The sequence below is a fragment of the Pygocentrus nattereri genome, chromosome 3 (genome assembly GCF_015220715.1).
Source record: "Pygocentrus nattereri isolate fPygNat1 chromosome 3, fPygNat1.pri, whole genome shotgun sequence".
Classification (NCBI taxonomy): domain Eukaryota; kingdom Metazoa; phylum Chordata; class Actinopteri; order Characiformes; family Serrasalmidae; genus Pygocentrus; species Pygocentrus nattereri.
In genome coordinates, this window is record NC_051213.1 from 44012893 (window position 1) to 44036747 (window position 23855).

The following is a 23855-nucleotide window of genomic DNA, read 5'->3' on the forward strand; positions in this document are numbered from 1 at the left end:
AGTGACACCAGTGATGCAACCCCTGGGGACCACGATTTTCATTATATATTCTAGAACATTTATTTGGCATTTGTTTCTTTTATGCCATTTAATTTATAGATTTCATAGTCATGTATAGATTATTGCAGTTAAAATAGCAGAAAAATGTGTTTTTTACCTCAAAATATGGCCTCACCCTTTACACATGAACGAGGATGAGCTCGTCTGTGGTGCTTGGAATTCTAGATAATTGATTTCAAAATCAATATTGCTAAATTGACGGATCAAGAAGGTGTAATTGTTGGAATAAATGGACGTTTCCATAGAATGACTCAGGTGTTGCTTCTCATTGCAGAGCTACTGAGCATTTTTTTGTGTGTATTTGACCCTTTTGCTGGATTTTCTGACGGCCTTTTGTTCTTCGCCCTTTTGGAACTTATTGACTTTGCCCTTTGGTGGCTTTTTGCTCTTTTGGATTTGACCTATGCCTGTTCACCGACCACGAACCTTATCAAACCCTTTTCAAGTGAAACCGCATTTCTTGTTTTTTACCACAAACTTTATTTTCATTTATAGAAAACGATCAAAACATGCTATTTGACCAAAGCGCCCAGATTTTTGCATACGACATCGACCAGCTATTTAATTAAGTGCACCTCCTTTTATCAACACTGTCCATTATATCAGGTCCACTTTGTATTTCTACAATTACAGACTGTAGTCTATTTGTTCCTTTGTTAGCCACTTTTACCCTGTTCTTCAATAGTCAGGACCCTCACAGGACCACCACTGAGCAGGAATTATTTGGGTGGTGGATCATTCTCGTGGTATGACACACAGCAGTGCTGCTGGAGTTTTTAAATACTGTGTCCACTCACTGTCCACTCTGTTAGACATTCCTGCAGATGTAAAGTAGAGACGCACAGTTTGCGCTGGTCATCCTCTAGTCCTGAATAAGTGCTCACAGGACGCTGTGGGCTGCATAATTTGTTTGGTGGACAATTCTCAGTCCAGCGGTGACACTGAGGTGTTTAAAACCTCCATCAGCACTACCATGTGGGGGTCCTGACCACCGAATTACAGTGTAAAAGGGGGCTAACAAAGTATGCACAGAAATAGATGGACTACAGTCTGTACACACACATATATATCACCTACAAAAACAGGCAACAGTTCATCACATAGTTCAAAATATTAAGAGCAGCCACCATTAAGCCTGTCAATACGTGTCCATTTCAGTGTCAGAAACTACTTAAGCAAGTCTATTTGTGATTATGTACCAAGTTGACTGCCTTAGGGAAGTTTACCTGATGCTAGATTGGCCTCATGGCTCCAGTGCAAAGCTGAAGAAGCACACGCCAGACACCAAACAAGTCTTGGCTGATAGACTACAGCTGGGATGAGGGGGAAACGCATAGCTTGCATCAAACTGTTCCTTAAATTGTTTATTTTTGTATTCACTCTAACATACATTGGTATATACATTGGCAGCCTCCAAATCCACCAAGCTTTCAGCCTACACAAAAGCTTCCAGATCTAAAATCATGAGTAATCTTTCAGAACGGCCCTGTGTCTCAGACAGTAGTTCCTAAAACCTCTGTTGCTTGCAGGTTAAGAGGTGGTGGCCAGCGCGGATTCCTCTGTATAAGAAACAGGCTCAGGAGGAAACACATCCTTCCTGGGATCTGTCCACGCCCCATGGAGAGGATATGAGTCGTGTGAGCACCTCCCCAAAACAGATGGCACATGCAGGCAAGAAAATAGATCACACATGCTCCTGTTCTTTGACCCGATAGACAACTGAGGCCTATTTAGGCTTTGCTGCCTCATGTTCCTTGATCTAACCAGACAGCTATCCAATCAGGGCCGTATGTACATTTTTTGAGCATTTAGCGCTGGTGCTATAAAAGTTGCAAGTGTTGTAGCACAGATGATTTTATTTAGTTTTTTTTGCGCTGTGATAAGACTGACAAAAAATGATTCTAAAAAGTCTATCTACATATCGCTGTTGAAGAAATCCTTGTATCTCCAAAATGGGAACTTTACAGGAGAAGGAAAAAACATACTTTTCTTTTAATGTAGGTCAATGGAACCAGACTTTTTTCCAAGTCGTTTTGGGCCATTTCTTTTGGTCCATTCATCATAAAATTTCCATACAATGTAAAGGGTAACGGATATTTTCGAATTATGTCAAAAACCTAAGAACCTCAAAAATGGAGATACGAGGTTTTCTTCTATTTCTGACTCTAAATTTCTCCAGAATGGAGCATTTGCCATCAAACCACTCTGGAGCTTCCTTGACTATGGATTTACTATTACTTTTTATGTTTAATGTTTTAAATATACACATATATGCAAAAGTTTGAACACTCCTGCTCAAACAATTTTTTGTATTTCTACATAAATAAATACATAAATAAGTTAAAACACCCTCTACAGAGAACTAACGTGAATATGACAGTTAACATATTAGACAAAAAAAACCCAGAAAATACATATTATGCCATAAGGCATTTTATGTTTATTTATACATTTTCCCCCAATATGTTCAATTCAACAAACAGTAATTGTGCATTCAAATGTGCAGAAGTGTGTTTTTGTAGAGGACCTGTTCACTTATTTTCTCTTGGAAGATCAAAAAAACATGTTACGCGGCGATCAAAATGTCATTTTGCGTATGATACTGGCCGGCTATTTCACTAAGTACACCTCCTTTTATCAACACTGTCCATTTTTTCAGGTCCATTCAGGTTTATATTTCTACAGTTACAGATTATAGACCATCTGTTTCTCTGCATACTTTTGTAGCCCCCTTTTACCCTGTTCTTCAGTGCTCAGGACCACCACAGAGGTGGATCATTCTCAGCACTGCAGTGACACTGACATGGTGGTGGTGTGTTAGTGTGTGTTGCGCTGGTCTGAGTGGATGAGACACAGCAGTGCTGCTGGAGTTTTTAAACACTGTGTCTCTCACTGTCCTCTCTATTAGCCCCTCCTACCTTTGTAGATGTAAAGTCAGAGACAATAGCTCATCTGCTGCTGCACAGTTTGTGTTGGTCGTCCTCTAGTCCTTCTTCATTGGTCACAGGACGCTGCCCACAGGACGCCATTGGCTGGATATTTTTGTTTGGTGGTCCAGCAGGAGGTATTTAAAAACTCCAGCAGCGCTGCCACGTGGGACTCCTGACCACTGAAGAACAGGGTAAAAGGGGGCAAACAAAGTACGCACAGAAAGAGATGGACTACAGTCTGTGTACATGTGCACGCACGCACACACACACACACACACACACACACACACACATCTGTATAGCCTAAATCTATTATTAGCATCTAGCATTTATTATTTCATTATAAAAGATTTGCTCAGGTTGCTGTATCATTTTCCATATCATCCATCAGCGGTAAGTGCTCAAAGAGGGGGCAGGGGCATAAGCCCCTTTCATAGCATTTTAAAATGTATTATACCCAAGTTTGACCAACACTTTCCTGGCCTTTGCCTGGCATTCCTACTTGTGGCACAAACATGCTGCTGTCATGCAGTGTTTATGTTGCTATGTTGACTGAAATGCGCTCACAGTCCTAATCAGGCAGAGAAGTGGAGTTTTTTTAAAGCTTTTAGCTCCATTTGAATATTTATTGATATCTCGTTGGTTAATGATCAAGTCACATATCTTTAGGATTTTTAAGAACGTTTTGATATGTACAGTCAAGTTGCCAGGACCTTTTACAAACTGGGTAATAATAATAATTTTACTGATGAGCTTAATATGATCATTGGTTAAAGTGCATCAATATTACATTATGACTGTTTATTCAATAAGACACTTAGTTTAAGTCTTTTCACATTTAAAAAAAAAAAATCCTGCTTTCAGTTTATCCAGAAGTGCCCCACAAACTGTACTTTTAGAACACCTCAGAGTCACTGCTGGACTGAGAATGGTCCACCAACCAAAAATATCCAGCCAACAATGTCCTGTGGGAAGTGTCCTGTGACCACTGAAGGACTAGAAGATGACCAACACGAACTGTGCAGCAGCAGATAAGCTATCGCCTCTGGCTTTAAATCTACAAGGTAGATTGACAATGTAGGAGTCTCTAATAGAGTGGGCAGTGAGTGGACACAGTGTTTAAAAACTCCAGCAGCACTGTTGTGTCTGATCCACTCGTACCAGCACAACACCCACTAACACACCACCACCATGTCAGTGTTACTGCAGTGCTGAGAATGATCCACCACCCAAACAGTACCAGCTCTGTGAGGGTCCATGGGGTCCTGACCACTGAACAGGGTAAAAGGGGGCTAACAAAGTATCAGAGAAACAGATGGACTACAGTCTGTAACTGTAGAACTACAAAGTGCAGCTATACAGTAAGTGGAGCTGATAAAATGGACACTGAGCGTAGAAACAAGGAGGTGGTCATAACGTTATGCCTGATCTGTGTATAAATGATCTGCTTTTAAAGTGAATTGCTTAGATACATGTTTAGCACAGAGCCTCAGCTAATTTAAACATGTGCAACCAGGGGATCCCATTACTGTCTTTTGCCTCGAGCCCCAGAATCATTAAATCCACCCCAGCCTATGTTCTGAGGCTGGAGTGGGCCTGAGGTAAATCTGACAGGGCGTATGTAGGATGATGGCAGTAGCTGAATAGTGTGATTCTGTTACAGGTGAGAGGGCGATCCCTCACCTCTATAAAACAAGCCCACTGTATTGTTCCAACTGGATTAGGAAACTTTTTTTTCCTTTTTTCCAAGACTTGGTTGGCAGGTTGGCACACCCTCTGGATTCACCGGTGCCAAATGCTATAAACCACCTAAAAATGGCAATGGTGGAAAGTGGTGGAAAAAGAAAAAAAAAAAAAAGGCGGAAAGCTTATAAAAACACCGTCCGCGGGAGAGTGAGTGGAGTGAAAGATTATTTTCCACTGTGTCAGTTTCAGGGAGGTGTCTGCGCCTGGCTCAGGCCCTGCGCTCCTGTCGTTTATCTGCTACGATCAGAAAACCAGGGATGGACGGAGGAGAGCCGGCAGCTCGGAGTTCGCACGCATACACGTGGCTAAAGACTGAGGACCAGATGTTGTCTTTTGTGCCAAGTCTCAGGTGCAAATAGAATGCGTTCAACCCAAAATGCACAGAGCTTGTGTACAAAACCGGCACACGAGCGAGTCCATTTTCAAAACCAGAAGAGTAAATTGGGATTTTTGATGAACAAATAAGCAAATTAGCATGTCTAACAATAAAAACCACTTTAATTATATCTAAATTATAGATGTTCTTGCCCAGACGGCAGTGAAGGGCCTATGTTTTGTTTAAGGCCCAATCCCATTTCTTCTTTTTACCCCTTACCCATTTTCAAGTGTCACCCTAAACCCTTGGAAATGAGTTACAAGGGGTAGTGGTTGAAATCTTGTCTTACGAAATGGGACCCTCAAATAAAATAAAATAAACATTACTTCATTAACAGCTACTAGCGCTGCTCTGTAGGTGAGCCGGCCCGGCTTCAGTGACCGCAGAGGAGGGAAAAGTTCAGCTCCTCACTGCTGGGCTTTAGTTACATTTAGGGGATCATTATTTATTATCACCCACTCCTATTTCTTTGGTGATATAAAGCTGAATTCAGCTATTGGACTGTTTTAAGGTGGAGCGGGAAAGTTAGCTAGCTAGCTATTAGCATGCTAATAGCGATTAATTTTTTTTTAATGCTTCTAATGAATAAAACAACCATAATACATTGAAATGACATTAAACTAAGATAAAACAATGGTTAATGTCATTTTCTGACAGAGAAAATATTCAGTTTCTTACCGTTTTTTTCTTTTTTTCATACCACTCTGTTTAGAGGGCCATGTAGCCCAAACCCTTCTCCCTACCCCTCTATCTCAACAAAAATTGGGACACCCTAGCCCTAGATGTGAGGGGTAAGGGCTAAGTGGTAGGGGGAAGGGGTGAAATGGGATTAGGCCTTAACGTTTCCTGTTGCTTATTCCAATGAAAGAAACGTAAAAAGACTACTGCAGCTGGCTAAATGCTAACACACACTGGACGGGAAGCACCGGGCAGCTAAGATTCTCCACAGGAACACTGAAGAAAAGTGCTGGTAAACAACAAGATCAATCTCATTTCACACTGTACTCTTTGATTTGATGGAATAAAACTTTCAACATCACAGCAGGTTCTAGATAACTAACTATTCACAAATTGCTGTTTTCCAGCCAAAAGCTACGAGGTGAGATAAATCACAATGTAACTAGGCCAGTAATGTTAGCTAAAGTGACAACTGATGCTTAGCATTGGTCTGTTTGGCTCTTTTTCCCTGTGTACATAGGGTTTGATATGTTAGCGTGGTGCATCTATAACCATCTACATAGTCTGTAGCCCGTCTGTTTCTCTGCATACTTTATTAGCTTTAATACTTTAATACTGTGTACAAGCTGAATTGAATCAAACTTGGAGCCATTGTTTGTTTATTCTCTATTATTTCTTTGTGTAACTTTTTAAAATAATAATAATAAAAAAAAGTGTTTTAGCAGTTGAACTTATGTACAGCTGGGGCAACCAGCCCCTGCAATTAGTGACTGCTGCACCTTTAAACCAGCACAGTTAAGTTAGTAAGCAGGTCTTTGCACACTTTGCCTTATTTAGCTAGACCTATCTGCAACAACTGGTTTTGTATTCATGAAAATGGTCATTGCAAACTACTGAGCTGTGATTCCAAACATTGGAAAGGTAGTCGACAGCAAACATTCACAGCTAACCAGTGCAAACGACCATGGCAGAATCATATTTACCATGACGCCTGTAAAGAGGCAGACCACTTTGCCACAGCTGGTTTGGGGGGCCACATCTCCGTAGCCCACAGTGAGGAAGGTGATGGCGATGAGCCAAAGTGCTGTGCCCATGTCTCCTGTGTTCACTTCTTCCTGCCTACAGGGGGAGACACACAGACGAGGGGGCTGAGTTAGAGAGCACAAGAAGAAATAGGTTCAAACAGATCGGCCTACATTATAAAGATAATTGATGCCACATTTTCTTTCCAGTTCACCAACAAAAGTATTAATATGTTTACCAATAGTTTACTGTTATACAATACTGTGTATAAGTCAGAGATTTTACTTTTACTTTTAACTTCCAAGCAAAACAGCCATTGAGTTGTTTGTATTTTCAGCATTCTGCAAAAACAATCAGTATTTAATGTGTCCAGTCTTGGCCTTTATTACAGCTTCTGTTCTTTTTCAGGCGACTTGTCTGTTCAAAGAAACCTTTGAAGATATTTTTCTCTATCTCCAAAGTTAATTTGTATTTTCTGCTTTGTGCAGTTCAAATACTTCACCGAGCTGAAGCGTGGTGCATTATCAGAAGTAGCCATTAAGAGAGAGGTAAATTTTGGCCATGAAGTGATGCACATGGTCAGCAACAATACTCAAATAGGCTGCGGCATCCAAGAGATGATTAATTGATATTAACGGGTCCCAAAGTGTGCCAAGAAAACATTCCACACACCATTACACCACCTCCACCAGCCTGGACTGTTGATACAAAACAGTTTGGGTCCATGGATTCAAGCTATTGGTGCCAAATGTTGACCCTACTATCTGTGTGCCTAAGCAGAAATTGTTATTCATTAGAACCGGATATGTTTTTCCAATCTTCAGCTGTCAATGTCTGTAACAGACGTCAGTGTCAAAATAATTAATGACATTCTATTAAAAGACTGGTTTACCAAGAGAGACGCTGGAGGACTTTCACCTAAAATGAGTTCAGTAAGTAAGAGTCTTGTTACAGAAAACAGTAATAGGACATTAGAGCCATAATACATCTTTCAGTACTTTTACTTTTGATATTTAAGTACATTTGAAGGCAAATACTAAATACTGGAGTAATGTTTTACTTTGGGTGTCTCTACTTTAACTCAAGTACATGATTTGTGTACTTTGCCCACCACTGATGAGTAGGCAGCATTTATGTCATCATGAAATTTTCAGACATTGTAACGGGAAGCTGCTGAACTCAAATCAAATAGAAGAAATAAAAATCGAAACCAAATATGGAGACGGTGACGATACATTTCTTGACTATAAACCTGGTAAATGCTTTTAACGCAGTGTATCGTTACTGTTTAAACACTTAAAACCATGTTTATAGGGGCTTTAATTCCAGTAGAAACATATAGAACTGATATTCTTACAGATACACTTTCAGAACTCTGCTCTGTAAGTTCTATTACCTGCCTCACAACAGCATTATTTAAAAGAAAGAAATGTCCCTCACTTTAGTTTAAGAGCCTCTACGTCAATGTATTCCACTCATAAAACATCTTATGTCATCTTGTGAATGCTGACATAAGCCGTTCATTAATATTCAATTACTGATTTTCAATACGTGAGCCTGTTTATGCATGAATTATGAAGTTGCTAAATACTACATTAAGGGTAGCAAATTAAAGATTGATTGCATCATTAATAAGTCATGTAATGCAAGCATTATTTACACATTAACTGCTGCTTATTGCATGTGTGTTAACTCATATAATTAATATCCACTGTACAGTCGATGTATGGATCTTGGGAGATATAGAACAGCCACTTATCGCTGTCGGAGTAAAACCTTGTATCTCCAAAATCGTAACTTAACAGAACAAGGAAAAAACCTACTTTATTTGTAATGTAAGTCAAGTCAGACGTTTTTCCAAGTAATTTTATGTCATTACTTTTAGTCCGTTTATTATGAAATTTACACACAATATAAAGGACAACAGGCTTTTTCAAGTTATGTCAAAAACTGAACTGTTTTTTTCCCCCAACAGCAGCGATATGGCACTTGAGAGATGTGATAAAATAAAATACGATACATGCTGCTTACTCAAAGAATGAAATAAAATATGCACATATTTACAGTATCTGTCATAATATTATCTTGTTATCTTAAAGTTCAAGATGCCAAAGTGGTTCTTTTTGGAGTGATACCATGGAAAACCCACTCTTGTCACTGAACAAGCTGTCATTGAAGGAGATGTGTGAAGGACTCATTTTAGTATAATAAAAACTTAATTTCTCTTATTTCCTGTTTGGTTTCTTGTAGTATAGAGTTAATTAGAATAATTATAGAGTTAATTAGAATAAACGTTAATAATGTCAGTGTTTTTTTCCACTTTACTTGAGAAACACAAACATAAGTAGAGAAACATTAAAATACTGGAACTATTCAAGTCTTAAAATTACGATTATTTAATTAAGATTAAGTGACCCTTGTTAGTCCCACAACAGGGAAATTACACCTCCACAATCTAACTCATCCTTGCAGTGAAACACCACACACACACTAGGGGGCAGTGAGCACACTTGCCCAGAGCAACGGGCAGCCCTATCGATAGTGCCCGGGGAGCAGTTGGGGGTTAGATGCCTTGCTCAACTGTTGGTTCAGGGGATCGAACCGGCAACCTTCCAGTCACAAGGCTGGTTCCCTAACCTCCGGCCCATGACTTAATGATGAATTCATAGTGGGAGTTCATTACTGGGAGGGACACAAAGTAGTATTTAATTAATAACAATAAATCCGTAATTATCATAACTCATAAGTTCTCATGTTACTTCTTTATATAAGCACATTAGTCATCTCATTAATGGTGTAATACACCATTAGTACACAGTTAATCTTAATCATTCAACAGAATACCCAATTACTAATTACTAAATACATCAAATCTTACTAAGTCATAAATGTATAAATGTTAATGAACAGTTAACCCTTTTAAATCATTTGTACTTATTAAGAACAGAATGCTATGACTAATAATGCAATAATTATAAAGTGTTATCAAATAGGCCAACAAAGCCACAAGCTATGCATTGTACATGCAGTCAGGTCCATAAGCATTTGGACATAGACTGCTATTTTACATTTATTTTTTCAGGGACTTAAAGTAATTGGACAATGGGCTGCTCAGCTGTTCCATGGCCAGGTGTGTGTCAGTCCCTCATTATTTCACTTACAAGGTCTTGATTTCAAGTGTGGCATTTGGAATTGGTTGGTATCTGTCTGACTGTAAGGCAAAGGAATTTTATGTATGTAGCGCTTTTCACACATTGCGGTCATTCGAAGTGCTTTACAAATGAGAAAATGCAAAAATAATTCAAATTAAACTGTAAAAAGATGTAGGAAAATAGAAATATGAAACATGATTCAACATTCCCTTTAAGGAGAGAAGTACAGCAGAGCTCATAAAGTTTTAAACTGAGCTGAAAGCTGTTCGAATGGCAATGTTTTCAGCCTGGATTCACAAATGCTGGTGCCTCTTTTAATGCTGTCTGTCAGCTAGTTCCATTTAAGACCAGCATGGTAGCTAAACACTGCTCCTCCATGTTCAGTCTTTACCTTCAGCAGGACTAACTGACCAGCTCCTGATGATCTGAGAGATCTGTTTGGCTTATATCGCTGTAGCACATCAGATAAATGTGCTGGTCCTGTACCATGAAACGATTATAGACCAGTGATAGTAACTTAAAGTCTATTCTGTGACTCTATGTTCCCAACTTTTACTCCTAGTGAGACTCTGGCAGCCACATATGAATCATCTGAGCAGTTTTCATTGTCTTTTTACAGTAAAATAAAGAAGGAATAACATTCTATGTACAGGCTGTGTGTGAAAATGGATGTGACTGCTACAGTGTCAAACTCACTTGGATGTAAACATCCTCAAATTAAAGCTAAAAGTATGCAGGTCGAGCTCACATTCAATATGAAATATTCAATATGAAATAACTTAATAAATAAATTCTAAACACAATTCTAATTCCTGAAAACAACAAGCACACACTTACCCCAGTTTACTCAACTCCGATTACAAATGACTTTTCACTACATTCCTAGATTCACCCTGCTTATTTAAGTGCTTTCGACCACCCACTAAAACTTACTACACGTTGCATGTATTTGATGGAAATGACCTTTTCCTCTCTGGGCCGCAATAAAGAAGTTTCCCGAAAACAAACGGAAGCATATGGTGCTCAATTTCACACGCTATGTCCAGTTGGCAAGAAATAAAGGAATATTTGTCAGACTTCCAGAAATGGACCTATTTATAACAAATCTGTTACTAAATATATTTTCCAAATTAAGACTTCAAATTGACCATCAACGGTGATGGTAAAACGAATCAGCGCCTGGTGGTTGCGTGCTTCTAAGTGGAAACACGTACAGATGTGTATTCAGCTGGCAATTTGAAGTGATAAAATTATGCTACTGGCAGCTCGTTTCCTTTACATTTTGACGTACAGAGATAAACATGCTTTACGTAAATTACATCATTAGATTTTTATACATTTTGCCCGACAAGTCAAAAATTTCAGATATATCTTGAATTGTATACACCTTTTCTTTTCTTGGCTCCCTGATTTTTTTTTTTTTCAAAGCTCTTCATAAATAATGGACAGTATATGCAAGGAACCTATAGGTATTGGTCAGTTGGTTATCATGTCACAGCTATAGTTACCAATGAAGGAGCAGTAATACAACAGTTATGCAACAAATAGCATCTGAAGGAGGTGTACTTAATGAAGTGGCCAGTTTATGCAGTTCTACTTACAGTAGAGGTGGTACCTACAGAAATAAACACATGCAAAGAAAAAATAATGCAAAACAATATACATAAACCATTCAAGACACAAAGGGAACATTTGGGAATATATCCATTAAAGTCAATGTGAATTGGAAATCAGAAGGCATTTTTCTTTGTTAATGTGATATATTTCCCAGTAAAAAGAAACCAAATTGTCAAAAATTGTACTATGGGACACATCAATATTTATTATACTGTATATTTCCTGTAGTTTCTGAAACAGGATTCAGTAAAAATGTTAATCAAATTAATATTTCTTGTAGAGTGCCACAAGGCTCTATTTTAGGGCCTTTGCTTTTCTCTTTGTACATGTTGCCTCTAGTTTATGTCATCATTACATTTCCATTTCTTCTTAATATCAAGAATCTGTTGACAGGCTTGTCAGTTGTATATAAGACATTTTATAGAAAATTTATAGAAAACATTTCCTACAACTAAATAAAAATACTTTATGAGAAACTATACATTTTTACTTTGTGTACCAAACCTGAAGTTTGACAGTGAGCATAGTCTTTGATTCTAAACTCTAGTCACTAAAGCAGCTTTTTATCATACGCAAAAGTTTGTTTTTTTCTTAGAGTGATGTAGAAAAACGTTCATGCATTTGTAACAAGCAAAGCTAATAACTGTAATTCTCTTTTTACTGGACTTCCCAACTTGTACAAAATGCAGCAGCAAGTATCCTAACAAAATATGCTGGTAACCGGTGATGTATTCACTCCGATTTAAACGAGCATCCAGGAAAGGTCTAATTCTTTATGACTGAGGACAGGTTGAGGCTCATTATTTCACCAAAAAGTACATCAGCACACAGTCCAGCTGCTTAAGAACTATGTTCCTCAATGAGCACTTGTAAGGATTTTAGGTATTTCACCCTTTACAGTGCATGTGAATCTTTGAATCTCATCAAAATATTCAGGAAGCCTGGAAAAAAAACAAGTCTTTGTCATTTTCGATCACTCAGACTCCACTGCATGAAAAAGCAGCATGCTTCTGTGATGAACATCACCACACTGGCTCAGGAAACCTCTGACAAACTGTTGTCAGTAAACACTGTTCATCGCTACCCGCCATAAACTCAAGTTAGTGGAAGCCATAACGTCTGACTCAGGACTTGAGCTCCTCTAAAATGGGCTGATGCACAGTGGACATCTCTCAGACTGTTTATGAAATACTGGATCTCATGTTCTCTGGCCAAAAAAGTAAAGAACCATCTAGATTGTTACCAGAATAAAGTTAAAGGTCTGTTGTGGTATATTAGAACTTATGTCATAGGTAACCTGCACATCTGTAAAAGCACCACTAATGATTATACATTTTAGTCGCTGCCTTTTTTAAGTTACAACAGCATGGCTGCATAATCAGGAAAAAAGGGTTCTAGACTGTGTGGCGCATTATGGAGTTTGTGAAATTGAAGGCTTGTATAACTAAAGAATTGCAAAAAAGTTCACAATCAGAACTGGACTGATTGGTTTCTTCAGTCTCCAAATGTTTATTAAGTGCTGTTAAAAGGAAAAGTGATGTAACACACATTAATAAACCAAAAAAATTAATAAAGTTTACTGTTATACCTTGTCACCTGTCTGTAAATCATTTTGAGTTGTGACTGGTATGAAAAGTGCTCCTATAAATAAAACAATTATTATGTTTGCATGAATGAATGCATTATACCTCTCGCACAGCCTTAGCATCCAAGCAGCAGAGAGCCAGAAGAACATGATGAAGACCAGCAGGGTGCGCGCTGGGTACTTGTTCATGAGCACCTTGAGCACAAAGCGGAACGTGAAGTTGATGTTGTTGAGAGAGCCGATGCTCCTGTAGGAGGCGCTGAGAAGGACTTTGCTGTGAAGGAGGATGGCTCTATGCACAAGGTACAAGCGCAGGAACATCAGGCCCGATAGTAGAAGCTCCACTTCCATCCATGTATGCCTCTGGCTCTGGCATAGGCAGATGGGTGGGACGGAGGAGTTCCATGTGAGGACGGGCGATGGCACCCCAACATCGGGCCCCAGGTACGAGGCTACTGGGTGGATGGCGCAGACCAGCAGTTCCAGAGAGATGCCAAGTACCCGGTTGGTTGTCATGGCGATGCGCCAGTCCACCTGGTTGTGGTCTATGATGAAGAGCTAGGCAAGAGAGAAGAACACCATATTAAAGCAAGTGATTGTACTTTAGACAAATTTAACCTTACTCTAAATGTAGCCGATCCCAGTGTCTGAAGTCTGCTTCTAGAGTTTGAGCTAGCTGTGAGGATAATGAGGCCAACATTGCCTCATCAAGGAGTTAAAAAGAGTTCCAATGATTTTTGAATGTTAAGATGTGAGTGGTTTGAGAATGACTTTGTTTACATCTCAGCTTGCACAAATTTTGAAAAATAGGTCAAAATTTCCCCTCAAATAGATTAAATTATAGGCAGTAGGCTTGGAATCTAAAGAATAAAGTATGTGCATCCTGCCTCATTTCCATTTTGAATGCTGAGCCATCCCCATTTCTCACTGGGCCTGTCCTGGTCCATTGCCTTGACCCAGTCTCTTTCCCTGTCCCACAAATGGCTCCTGTTCTGCACTAAGCTCCCAGTCTTGTCCCAAGTGAAGCCCCCAGTCGACAGTAGTGCTTTGTCTTTGTCCCGGTTCCTATTACATTAACAGCTTTTGAAAGACGCTCTTATCCAGAGCGACTTACAATTTTATATTTTACACAGGTGGGTGAAGGTAGTGTTAGGAGTTTTGCCCAAGGACTCTTATTGGTATAGTGTAGTGTGCTTGCCCAGCAGAGGACTGAACCCCAGTCTACTAACCACATTATATCTTTTTCCCTTCCCCTGCCACCAGTCCTGCATCACGCCATCCCACTTTAATGGCTCCCACCTCAGCCTATAGGCCTCCCTCAGTTGAGCTAATTTCCATGCCTTGGAGCTGCACAGTGTGAGGATTTGGTCGTGATATCCCTGGCCTCATTTCTCCCCATCTTACTTCTTCCTCATCCTGGCTCCGTCTCCGCTTGTCCTCTCCGGAATCCCTTTTAGTCTTTCGTCATTGGTGTTTTGACTGTAGCTCCTCCTTGTTGGCTTGTTCTCTGACTCCGGCTTATGAACTGGTGTCTAATGAACAAACTTTACACCTCCTTGTCTCCAACTTTAGACTTCTAAGAGTTGATTTGGCTTTGTTTTTGTAATTATCCTGAAGAGTTGGCATTGTTGTTTACCTATTCAAGGGTTACATGATCCCCATGGGAATGGATCAAGCAATGAGAAGCAGTTGTTAATGAGGGGGAGGGTAAGTGGGTAGAAAGGTGGATCAGGCGAAGGGGGTGCAAGACAAGCTGAGAGTTGGGGTGGGATCGAGTAAAAGCAGATGATATCTTGGCAGGACTGGCCAGAGGCGACATGTGCTTAGGTACTCAAGATGAGCATGAGGCACAGAGCCAACTGCCCGGGTCTCTTAAGCATGCCGTTCAGATGACAAGCAAGACACCATTTTGTAATGTTCCACTGCACTGAGAAGCCCTATTGACAGTGTGCCTCTCTGTCTTCAACTTTTTAGTGAATTTAAATATTACCTTCCCCTTTTTATACCACTTTTCTCTCACTCTCTTTTACTTGAAATAAAGGTCAGGCAAAGCTGCAGATTTGTGATTAGTACGTAGGAGATATAAGGAAGATGACGTGTCAGTTTTTGCACTGGTTTGTAGCAATTCTACAAATGTTAAAGCAAATGTTAGCAACATGCTGCTTACTGCATGGAGGCCATCCACTGCTTCAAGAGGTGAGATAAGCCTCCCATGCTTAACCTCATGGCTGTTATCTCTGTGCTGCACTTGCAGATCATTTTGCTCTGATAGACTTCCTGAAATCTACTCATTTTTTGGTTGAAAAGTCTCTGCAAACCGTCCAAGCTTCTCTACATCTCCTGAAGCTTGATCTATAAGTGTATGATATTGTATTGTTACAATCAATGATAATAATATTCAATAAAGTCTTATTCTTGTTTGTTTGCCCAAAAAGCTTGATGTGTTGTTAATATTGCTATTGTTATTATTATTATTATTGTTGTTATATAAATTGTTTCATATAATATATAGCATTATATTGATTAGATTGCTATTATATTATTATTATATAAATAGTTCCTCCAGTCACACTTGTGCATTCAGTGAAATTTGATCTGAACTGAATCATGGTGATCTAAACTGAATCATTTTGCATTTTTATGTTTCTAACATAATAATTGCCTGCTACATCATTTCAGAGCAACCTGACAACAAAGCAATTCAAAACCAATCAAGGTCATCTACTGGTTTGCCAAATCTATTTAGAGTTCTTTACTATATGGATCATTATACGGAATAGATTCAAAGTCAAAGTTAAAAAACAATTAGATTTTAGATCAATAATTATTTTGCTTTGATTGACCCTATACCTTATTTACGTTTATGTTATTAAAATAAATGTTTGAACATTCGATTTTTTCACTGCCAAAACAATCAAATCCCTGCCAGAACTTTCCGATATGTTTCGGCAGTGACTTTTTTGGCAGTAACTGTTTCGGTAGTGACGATTTTAGCTCATTTTGGGCATAACTCAAAAATGCTCACCAGTACCTTACTAGTGCTATGCACATATAAAGCTGTAATATTTTTCAATAAAACACAAAATTTTTACTTAACCACAGAAAAATATGTGTTTCGTTAGTGACAATTCTTTATTTTCACTGATTTTCAGACTCTGGGATATATTTACTTCAAAACAATGGGATTTAACTGCTCACCATATGGCCATGAGTGACAGGGATGTAGTCTCACCTCCTGCTCTAAACTGCAGCGGTTTGGCTAAAATAAGCCATTTTTAAATTTAAAAATAAAACTCATGATACAGCTTTCAACTTAACTTTAAAAAGAATCATAAATATAATTTAAAAAACAACACTGATTTTTTTTTAAAAAGGAAATTATTTTTGAATGAAATTTAGTAGTTATGGGTTGGGATCTATTGAACTCATTACTATCTCCAATAATGCCTATGGTGTAGTTAAATATTTCATAACATAATCCTTGTAAATATACCAGATCTGAATTCTTACTTCTTTCAAAACTGATTTTTTAGAGACTGCAGTTAAAATAATGTAGGTTTTTACTGTGCTCTGTGTACAGGTAGCCTACCAGATGCCTGGCTTGTCCTATGCCAGAAGCACAGCAAGTCGGGCAATTAGGTTTCATGTTGGTTTCAAGCAAATAAAGTTGCATGGAAATTTCATGCTAAAGCTAGCCTGAAGCCTCTATGCATCAGCAGTGATATTTAATACTAAAGTGAGAGGCACTATTGGACTTGGAGACACAGCCTGAGGTATAATGTTACGCTCACTTTTCCACATCTATCTGTGCACTGCCTGGCCGCTACTCAGCTGACAAAAATAAAATGACCATATCACTAATGTCCCACTAAGACCTAGTCCCAGCTAGCAGAGATGGCTTTTCAAGTACGCATGATATTCATGGGCAATAAACATACTTCAAGTGTTTGCCCACATGTAATAGGTCAGCATCAATATACAGCTTCTTAACTGGTGCTCATACTTGATTAGTTTCTTCTTGTAACATACCAAATGGACAAGGGAAGCCTTACAGAAGATGTAATGGAATATCCCTGCAAAAATACCAGCCACTCAGTTTCAAGCTTGGTTAGCACCTGGCTAACAAATGAACAGCATCTCAAGTCTAATTTTTAAAGGGTGTAATGGCCCATAATTATATAAATGATTAGCCAACAACCGAAAGTTTGACCAATGCTTTGTTGAAAGAAATGCTTCATTTCCAATAAACAACAGTTCCTATGTGACTAGACAGGTTTATTATTTAAGTTGAGCAACATTTCTTGGCGCAAAAAGCAATTGGTTCTTCAAGATGGCACTAAAAATGAAGCATGCAGCTAAAAACAGTGACCACTTTTTGAGAGAGCATACAGTTGAAAGCAAAAGTTTACATACACTATATAAAAAGACACACATGCATTTTTTCTCACTGTCTGACATGAAATCAGAATAAACTTTTCCCATTTTAGGTCAATAAGGATTACCAAAATTATTTCTATTTGCTAAATGCCAGAATAATTTTTATTACTTTCTTCAAAGTCAAAAGTTTAAATACATTTCATTTGTATTTGGTAACATTGCCCTTAAACTGTATGACTTGGGTCAAACATTTTGGATATCCTTCCACAAGCTTCTCACAACAGTTGGCAGGAATTTTGGCCCATTCCTCCTGACAGAACTGGTGTAACTGAGCCATGTTTGTAGGCCGCCTTGCTCGCACATGCCTTTTCAGCATTGCCCATACATTTTCAATAGGATTGAGATCAGGGCTTTGTGATGGCCACTCCAAATTGACTTTGTTATCCTTAAGCCACTTTGTAACCAGTTTGGCAGTATGCTTCGGGTCATTGTCCATTTGGAAGACCCATTTGCGCACAAGCTTTAACTTCCTGGCTGATGTCTTGAGATGTTCCTTCAGTATTTCCACATAATGTTCTTTTCTCATGATGCCATCTATTTTGTGAAGTGCACCAGTCCCTCCTGCAGCAAAACAACCCCACAACATGATGCTGCCACTGGGATGGTATTCTCAGGCTTGCAAGCTTCCCCCTTTTTCCTCCAAACATAACGATGGTCCTTATGGCCAAACAGTTCAATTTTAGTTTTGTCAGACCACAGGACATGTCTCCAAAAATTAAGGTCTTTGTCCCTGTGTGCATTTGCAAACATTAATATAGCTTTTTTATGTTTCTTTTGGAGTAATGGCTTCCTCCTGGCAGAGTGGCCTTTCAGCCCATGTTAATACAGTACTCGCTTCACTGTGGATAATGACACACTCTTACCAGCTTCAGCCAGCATCTTCACAAGGTCTCTTGCTTTTGTTCTTGGGTTGATATGCACATTTTGGACCAAAGCACGTTCATCTCTGGGACACAGAACCTGCCTCCTTCCTGAGCGATATGATGGCTGGACATTCCCATCTTGTTTGTACTTGCGTATAATTGTTTGTAAAGATGAATGAGGCATTTTCAGGCATCTGGAATTGCAGCCAAGGATGAACCAGACTTGTGCAAGTCCACAATTCTCTTCCTGATATCTTGGCTGATTTCTTTCAATGTTACACAAAGAAGCAGTGTGTTTCAGGTGTGCCTTAAAATACATCCACAGGTGTGTCTCTAATTAACTCAGATGTTGCCAATAACCCTATCAGAAGCTTCCAAAGACACGACATCATCATAAGGGCTGTCCCAATTTGTTAAAAGGCATAGTAATCTTAGTGTATTTAAACTTTTGACTTTGAAGAAAGTAATAAAAATTGCCTTAAACATTCCCTCTTTCATTATTCTGGTATTTAGCAAATAGAAATAATTTTGGTAACCCTAATTGACCTACAACGGGAAAAGTTTACACTGACTTCATGTCAGACAGTGAGAAAAAATGCATGTATCTTTTTATATAGTGTATAGTGTAGCAACTGTAACTACAATGAAGCACTGTCCAAACAATGTCCAAAGCAGAGGCCTATTTTCTCCATATTCTACGAGAGAAAATGTGATATGTGGCGGGTGAGCAAATTAATATTGGTGTGCAAGTTACAGAGAAGGATGTGGAGTATGGCGACGGCTTTCAAGAGGTACTAAGGTCCACTGAGCCAAAGCAATTGTATTTTAGAAATTGAGAATATAGGACTTCAGTAGATCATCATTATATACTCCAGTCATTTGGTGAAATTTGTAGATTTTGGTCCTATAATCACTTATAATAGTCATTCGCCACTCAATTTAAATAAAAATATATTCATACATTATGTAAATACTATATAAATATATTAATATAGTAACAAATAATAATATGGAGAGTATAGAGTATATAGAGTTTCATGGCCGCTTTTGACAACATCAACTTCTCACACTTGAATACAAATGTTCAAAGTTGACACGATTTGGGACTGTAGTATAGCTGCGTTTCAGCATTTAGCCTAGCAACCTGGGCCCTATTGCTGAAATGTATTATCTTTTGTCCTAATTTAAGATCTGACAATGTCCAGATAAAATTTTTACAAATTCGTAGTAGAAGCCAATTTTATCATAATTTAGGAAACACAAATTAGAGCATCTTATCTCAAGTTAGGAAATGTGATCAATGTGAAAAAGATCAAGCCGAAACTAACTGGAGTTATAGGGATATTGGAGGTTAGGGATATTGTGACAGAGGCCTATTCTGTTTATCACAGCATCACTGCTCTCCAGTTTCAGTTTCCATTTCCCAAGCACTTTAGCCTGGGTTGGGGTCCATGCTATTTTCCTCCTAATAAACAGCCACATGTTCAGGGTCACGATTGGCTCCTCCCACTCCTCCATGTGCTTTGCGTTTTGGTCTTGCATGTGCGTCTGTTTACATGTCCATGTGCTTCTTTATTTGGTTTCCTCCCAGTCTGGCCCCCTTGTTTTCTTGACTCCACCCGTGATTGTTACCACCTGTTTCCCACCTGTCCCTAGTCTTGGCTCTGTTATATAAGCCCTGAGTTTGCCCTGGTCTGTGTTGGTCTTTGTTTGTATGTTTGATCATGCTGATTGTTTGTTGTTTGGGATATTGTTTATTGTTTGATTCTTGTTTATTTCATCACGTCTGTCTCCCATTTGATCCGTGTTGGCTATATGAACCTGGACCATTTTGACCATGACCCTGGATTTGCCCATAATAAAAGTCGCTTATCTCAGCACTCCTCACTCCGCGTTACATTCAGCTTTGCCTCTTCATTATTTAACGCCATCACTGCAATATTTTATCTTGAGTTTATATCAACATTAACAAACAAAGGTCATTAAAAATAATTGTGTACAAAAGATTGTGTCTGTAGGGTCTGCAGGTAAATAGCCAAGAGGTGACAGAAGTGTGACAGTAATTCTTCATCATTTAAGTAGTCACTTTAGAAAAGTTCTGCTACATTGTGTTAACATTTTTCCTAAAAATCTGCCAATGTGGTGGTTCCTAGTCAGTTATGATCTAATGCTGCAATCCAAAATTGGCATATTTCACAGGAGCTATGAGCTACATTATACAAAGTATGTTATATGAATGTAAGTGAACGAAAAAAAAAAACAATCAAAATTTTAGCAACTAACATTTACTATCATTTATCACGTTAGCTAAATACTCCTAACAGCTGAGTACATGCATGTGTTTGATGATGTGGGCTAGAAAGTGGTTAATCCCGCTGATGTGCTCTTCCTGCTGATGCTACAGAACAGGGGTATTTCATTAAAATTCAATAAAATCCAGTTAAAGAAAATTTCCTCAAGCAAAGGTCTGAACATCATGTCTAACTTGCATTATTTTTCAGTGCCCAATACTGTAAACTGAAGTAGCCTAGTAGTTATATCAACATCTTATGCAGTCAACAACTGAATATCAAATCAAATAAAGTACAATTCAGTAATTTTTCAATAACATTTGTCATTTTTCTCTTTTTAGAGCACGACATGTAAAATAATCTCGCTCACTTTCTCCTCTGACTGCTGTGTCTCGCCTCGTCCTTTCCCGGTGTGTATGTCACAGTGCGCATTGTTATGCACAGATCTGATTGGCTGAGCAGTGTCACATGTGATATTTATAAAGCACGCAATTGGTCTGTGAGTTTCCTGGGCTGCTAAACCAGTACCATAATGACTAGGAAAGTTATGCTGATTAAAATAGAACCATCCAGTGGAAATGAAATAATTATCCATAGTTTGTAGGTTATAGGTCCAGGTCCGCATAGGACAGTATCTTGGTCCGGACTCAGACCGTGGTCCGCCTATTAATGACTTCTGCTATAGAAGGTTAGCATGTTACCTGCCAAATATTAGCTTAGAATCCAACATGTTCCAGAATCCTCAGCCTGTTTTTGCAAGGACTTTAGGCATTTCATCCTCCACAGTAAAATAAGGCTCTGCTTATGGACTAAAATGCTTTCTGTTGCACTAGTGACATGAAAACGTTCAACTTCACTTGAATCCAAAACGACCTATGTTAAAAACAACTTTTAACAAAATGCAACAAAATGTAAAAATAATTTTTCACAAGTTGAAATTTAGCGCTTAGGGTTTGGGACAGACACCTCCCAACAGGAAGTACATTATAAATGATGATTTTGTATATATTTAGCTTATTACTATCTCTGTTAATGTCTTGGGTTTTAAATAGATCACAGCATAATTTTAAATATCTAACAATACTTTTGTTTTAAACTGTGGTTTAAACTAATTCCAGTAGAATGGTTCATACATGCTTGTCACCCATCAGTTTTGCATTTGTCAGCTTTTTACCATTTGGTTATATAATCTTGAACATGTTATAATTTCAGGCAATGAATTTAAACAAAACCAGGTTCTTAAACAGGGTATGGTTAATATGGTTTCAGGTCATTTACTTCAGATACACGTTGTGCCTGATTTTAATATCTTGGTGCATTAATACAGAATTTATTTGCTCAGATATGAGTGCTCAGATCTCAAGTATTTAATAATGGCTTTAAAAGCAGCTCAGCCAGGCAGATTTCAGAATTGGAATTATGACTTTCATAGCTGATTTTAGGTTTGCCAGTTACCCCTTTACGACCTACATTGAAGCAATTCCACCTTTGCATGCTTTCGCTTTTTTTTTGGAAGAACCATAAAAGTGTTTTATACCCCCAGAGTCAGCACAGCCTCACACAAACAGCGAAACACCTGCAGGAATTAGGACGTGCTTCATGTAAATGATATCTAAATAAGGTATAGGTAGGCTGGCGCTTGATTTCACACACTGAAATTTGTTTTCACGTCACACAAAAGTTTGTGAATCACACACAGAGTAGTTTGTATATCATTAAAGGAGGTTAAACCTGTGTTTTTTTTTACTTTCATGATTAAGAGCCAATGGGAGAACTCACCCGGATGTCTTTATAATGGAAGGCGATGATGAGGATGAGCAGACAGCCGGTGGAGACACTGATGAGGCCGTTTATGGAGAGGGCGTAGATGGAACCCTGACGAAAAACACAAAGGAGGGAGAGGAAATAATATGTTATTAAAGAAATACAGCCAGGGTGGGAGATATGAGCTAAGCTTGTATCATTTTCCACATTTTTTGTCTATTTTTCCACTGGCGGTATTGTACATTTGCCAGAAAAAGACAAAAAATACTGACTGTAATGACAAAAAGCAATGGTTCACTAAAAAAATCACTTTTTCATTTAGTGTAAGCAGCTCGCTTTTTCAGTTTTGCTCTGATCTCTGATAAACAAAGTCTATAGGCCAGAGTTCACCAACAGGGCAAATACGAACGCTCTAAAGTCCTTCAGAGTTTCATTTTTTCATTTTTACTTAATGCTTGGTGTATTTAGGTCATTCTACAGAAACGCTCACTTTTTTGTTTGTCCACAGGTGTCACCGGTGTTACCTATCATCATTGGTGTTACAAATAAGAAAGGGAACACCAGAGACAGCAACACCGGTAACGTTTTTAATAAAAAATGCATTTAACGAAATGTCTGCTACAGAGCGTCAGACCACATGATGTCAATCATGGAATATCCACTAAAATATGGAATTTAATCCATTTGTATTCCATGTTTTCACCATAAGCTACCATTATGGTAAGTAGGTCACACCAGTGACTTCATATGAAATCATGAGCTAACTGACAAAATGTCTGATAACTGAAACGACACAGTGGACTTAATATGTGCTTTTTTCATAGATCCTCAGAAAATAAGTAAAAAGAAGTCAAGTGATGTCATCAGTGTGATTTTTATTTCAAAATAAGAGATTTTTTTGTTACACTGTAACACCAGCGACACGACTCCTGGGGACAACAACTTTCATAATCTAAAAATTATTTCATAATTTTTATTTGGCATTTGTTTTCTTTGTGTCATTTAATTCATGTACTTCATAGTCATGAATAGATTATTGCAGTTAAAATGGCAGAAACACCTTAAAATACGGCATCGCCCTTCACACATGACCGTAAGGATGAGCACTTCTATTCTATTCTATATATTTGATTTATAAAACAATATTGCTAAATTGACGGTTCAAGAAGGTGTAATTGTTAATATAATGCATTGTTTAACTTTAAAATATAAATAAATTGTAACCCTAATGTGTTTTTCAAGTGTATTATACTGTATCTGTAAGCGCTAGGGACAAAAAAAATGGACGTTTCTGTAGAATGACCCATTTATACTTTAAAATATTGCGGTAATT

At 38.4% G+C, this 23855-nt stretch overlaps 1 protein-coding gene across 1 annotated transcript in view; it reads right to left on the minus strand.

Annotated features, from left to right (window-relative positions):
• The window catches only part of kcnn4 (potassium intermediate/small conductance calcium-activated channel, subfamily N, member 4), a 75504-nt gene that overhangs the window by 24560 nt on the left and 27089 nt on the right, over window positions 1–23855 (minus strand). The window contains exons 2-4 of the mRNA XM_017702062.2: window positions 22538–22633; window positions 13271–13725; window positions 6774–6909 (exon numbers count right to left, since the gene is read on the minus strand). Of these exons, the coding sequence (XP_017557551.1) occupies window positions 6774–6909; window positions 13271–13725; window positions 22538–22633 (687 nt within the window). The remainder of the gene's footprint in view (window positions 1–6773; window positions 6910–13270; window positions 13726–22537; window positions 22634–23855) is intronic.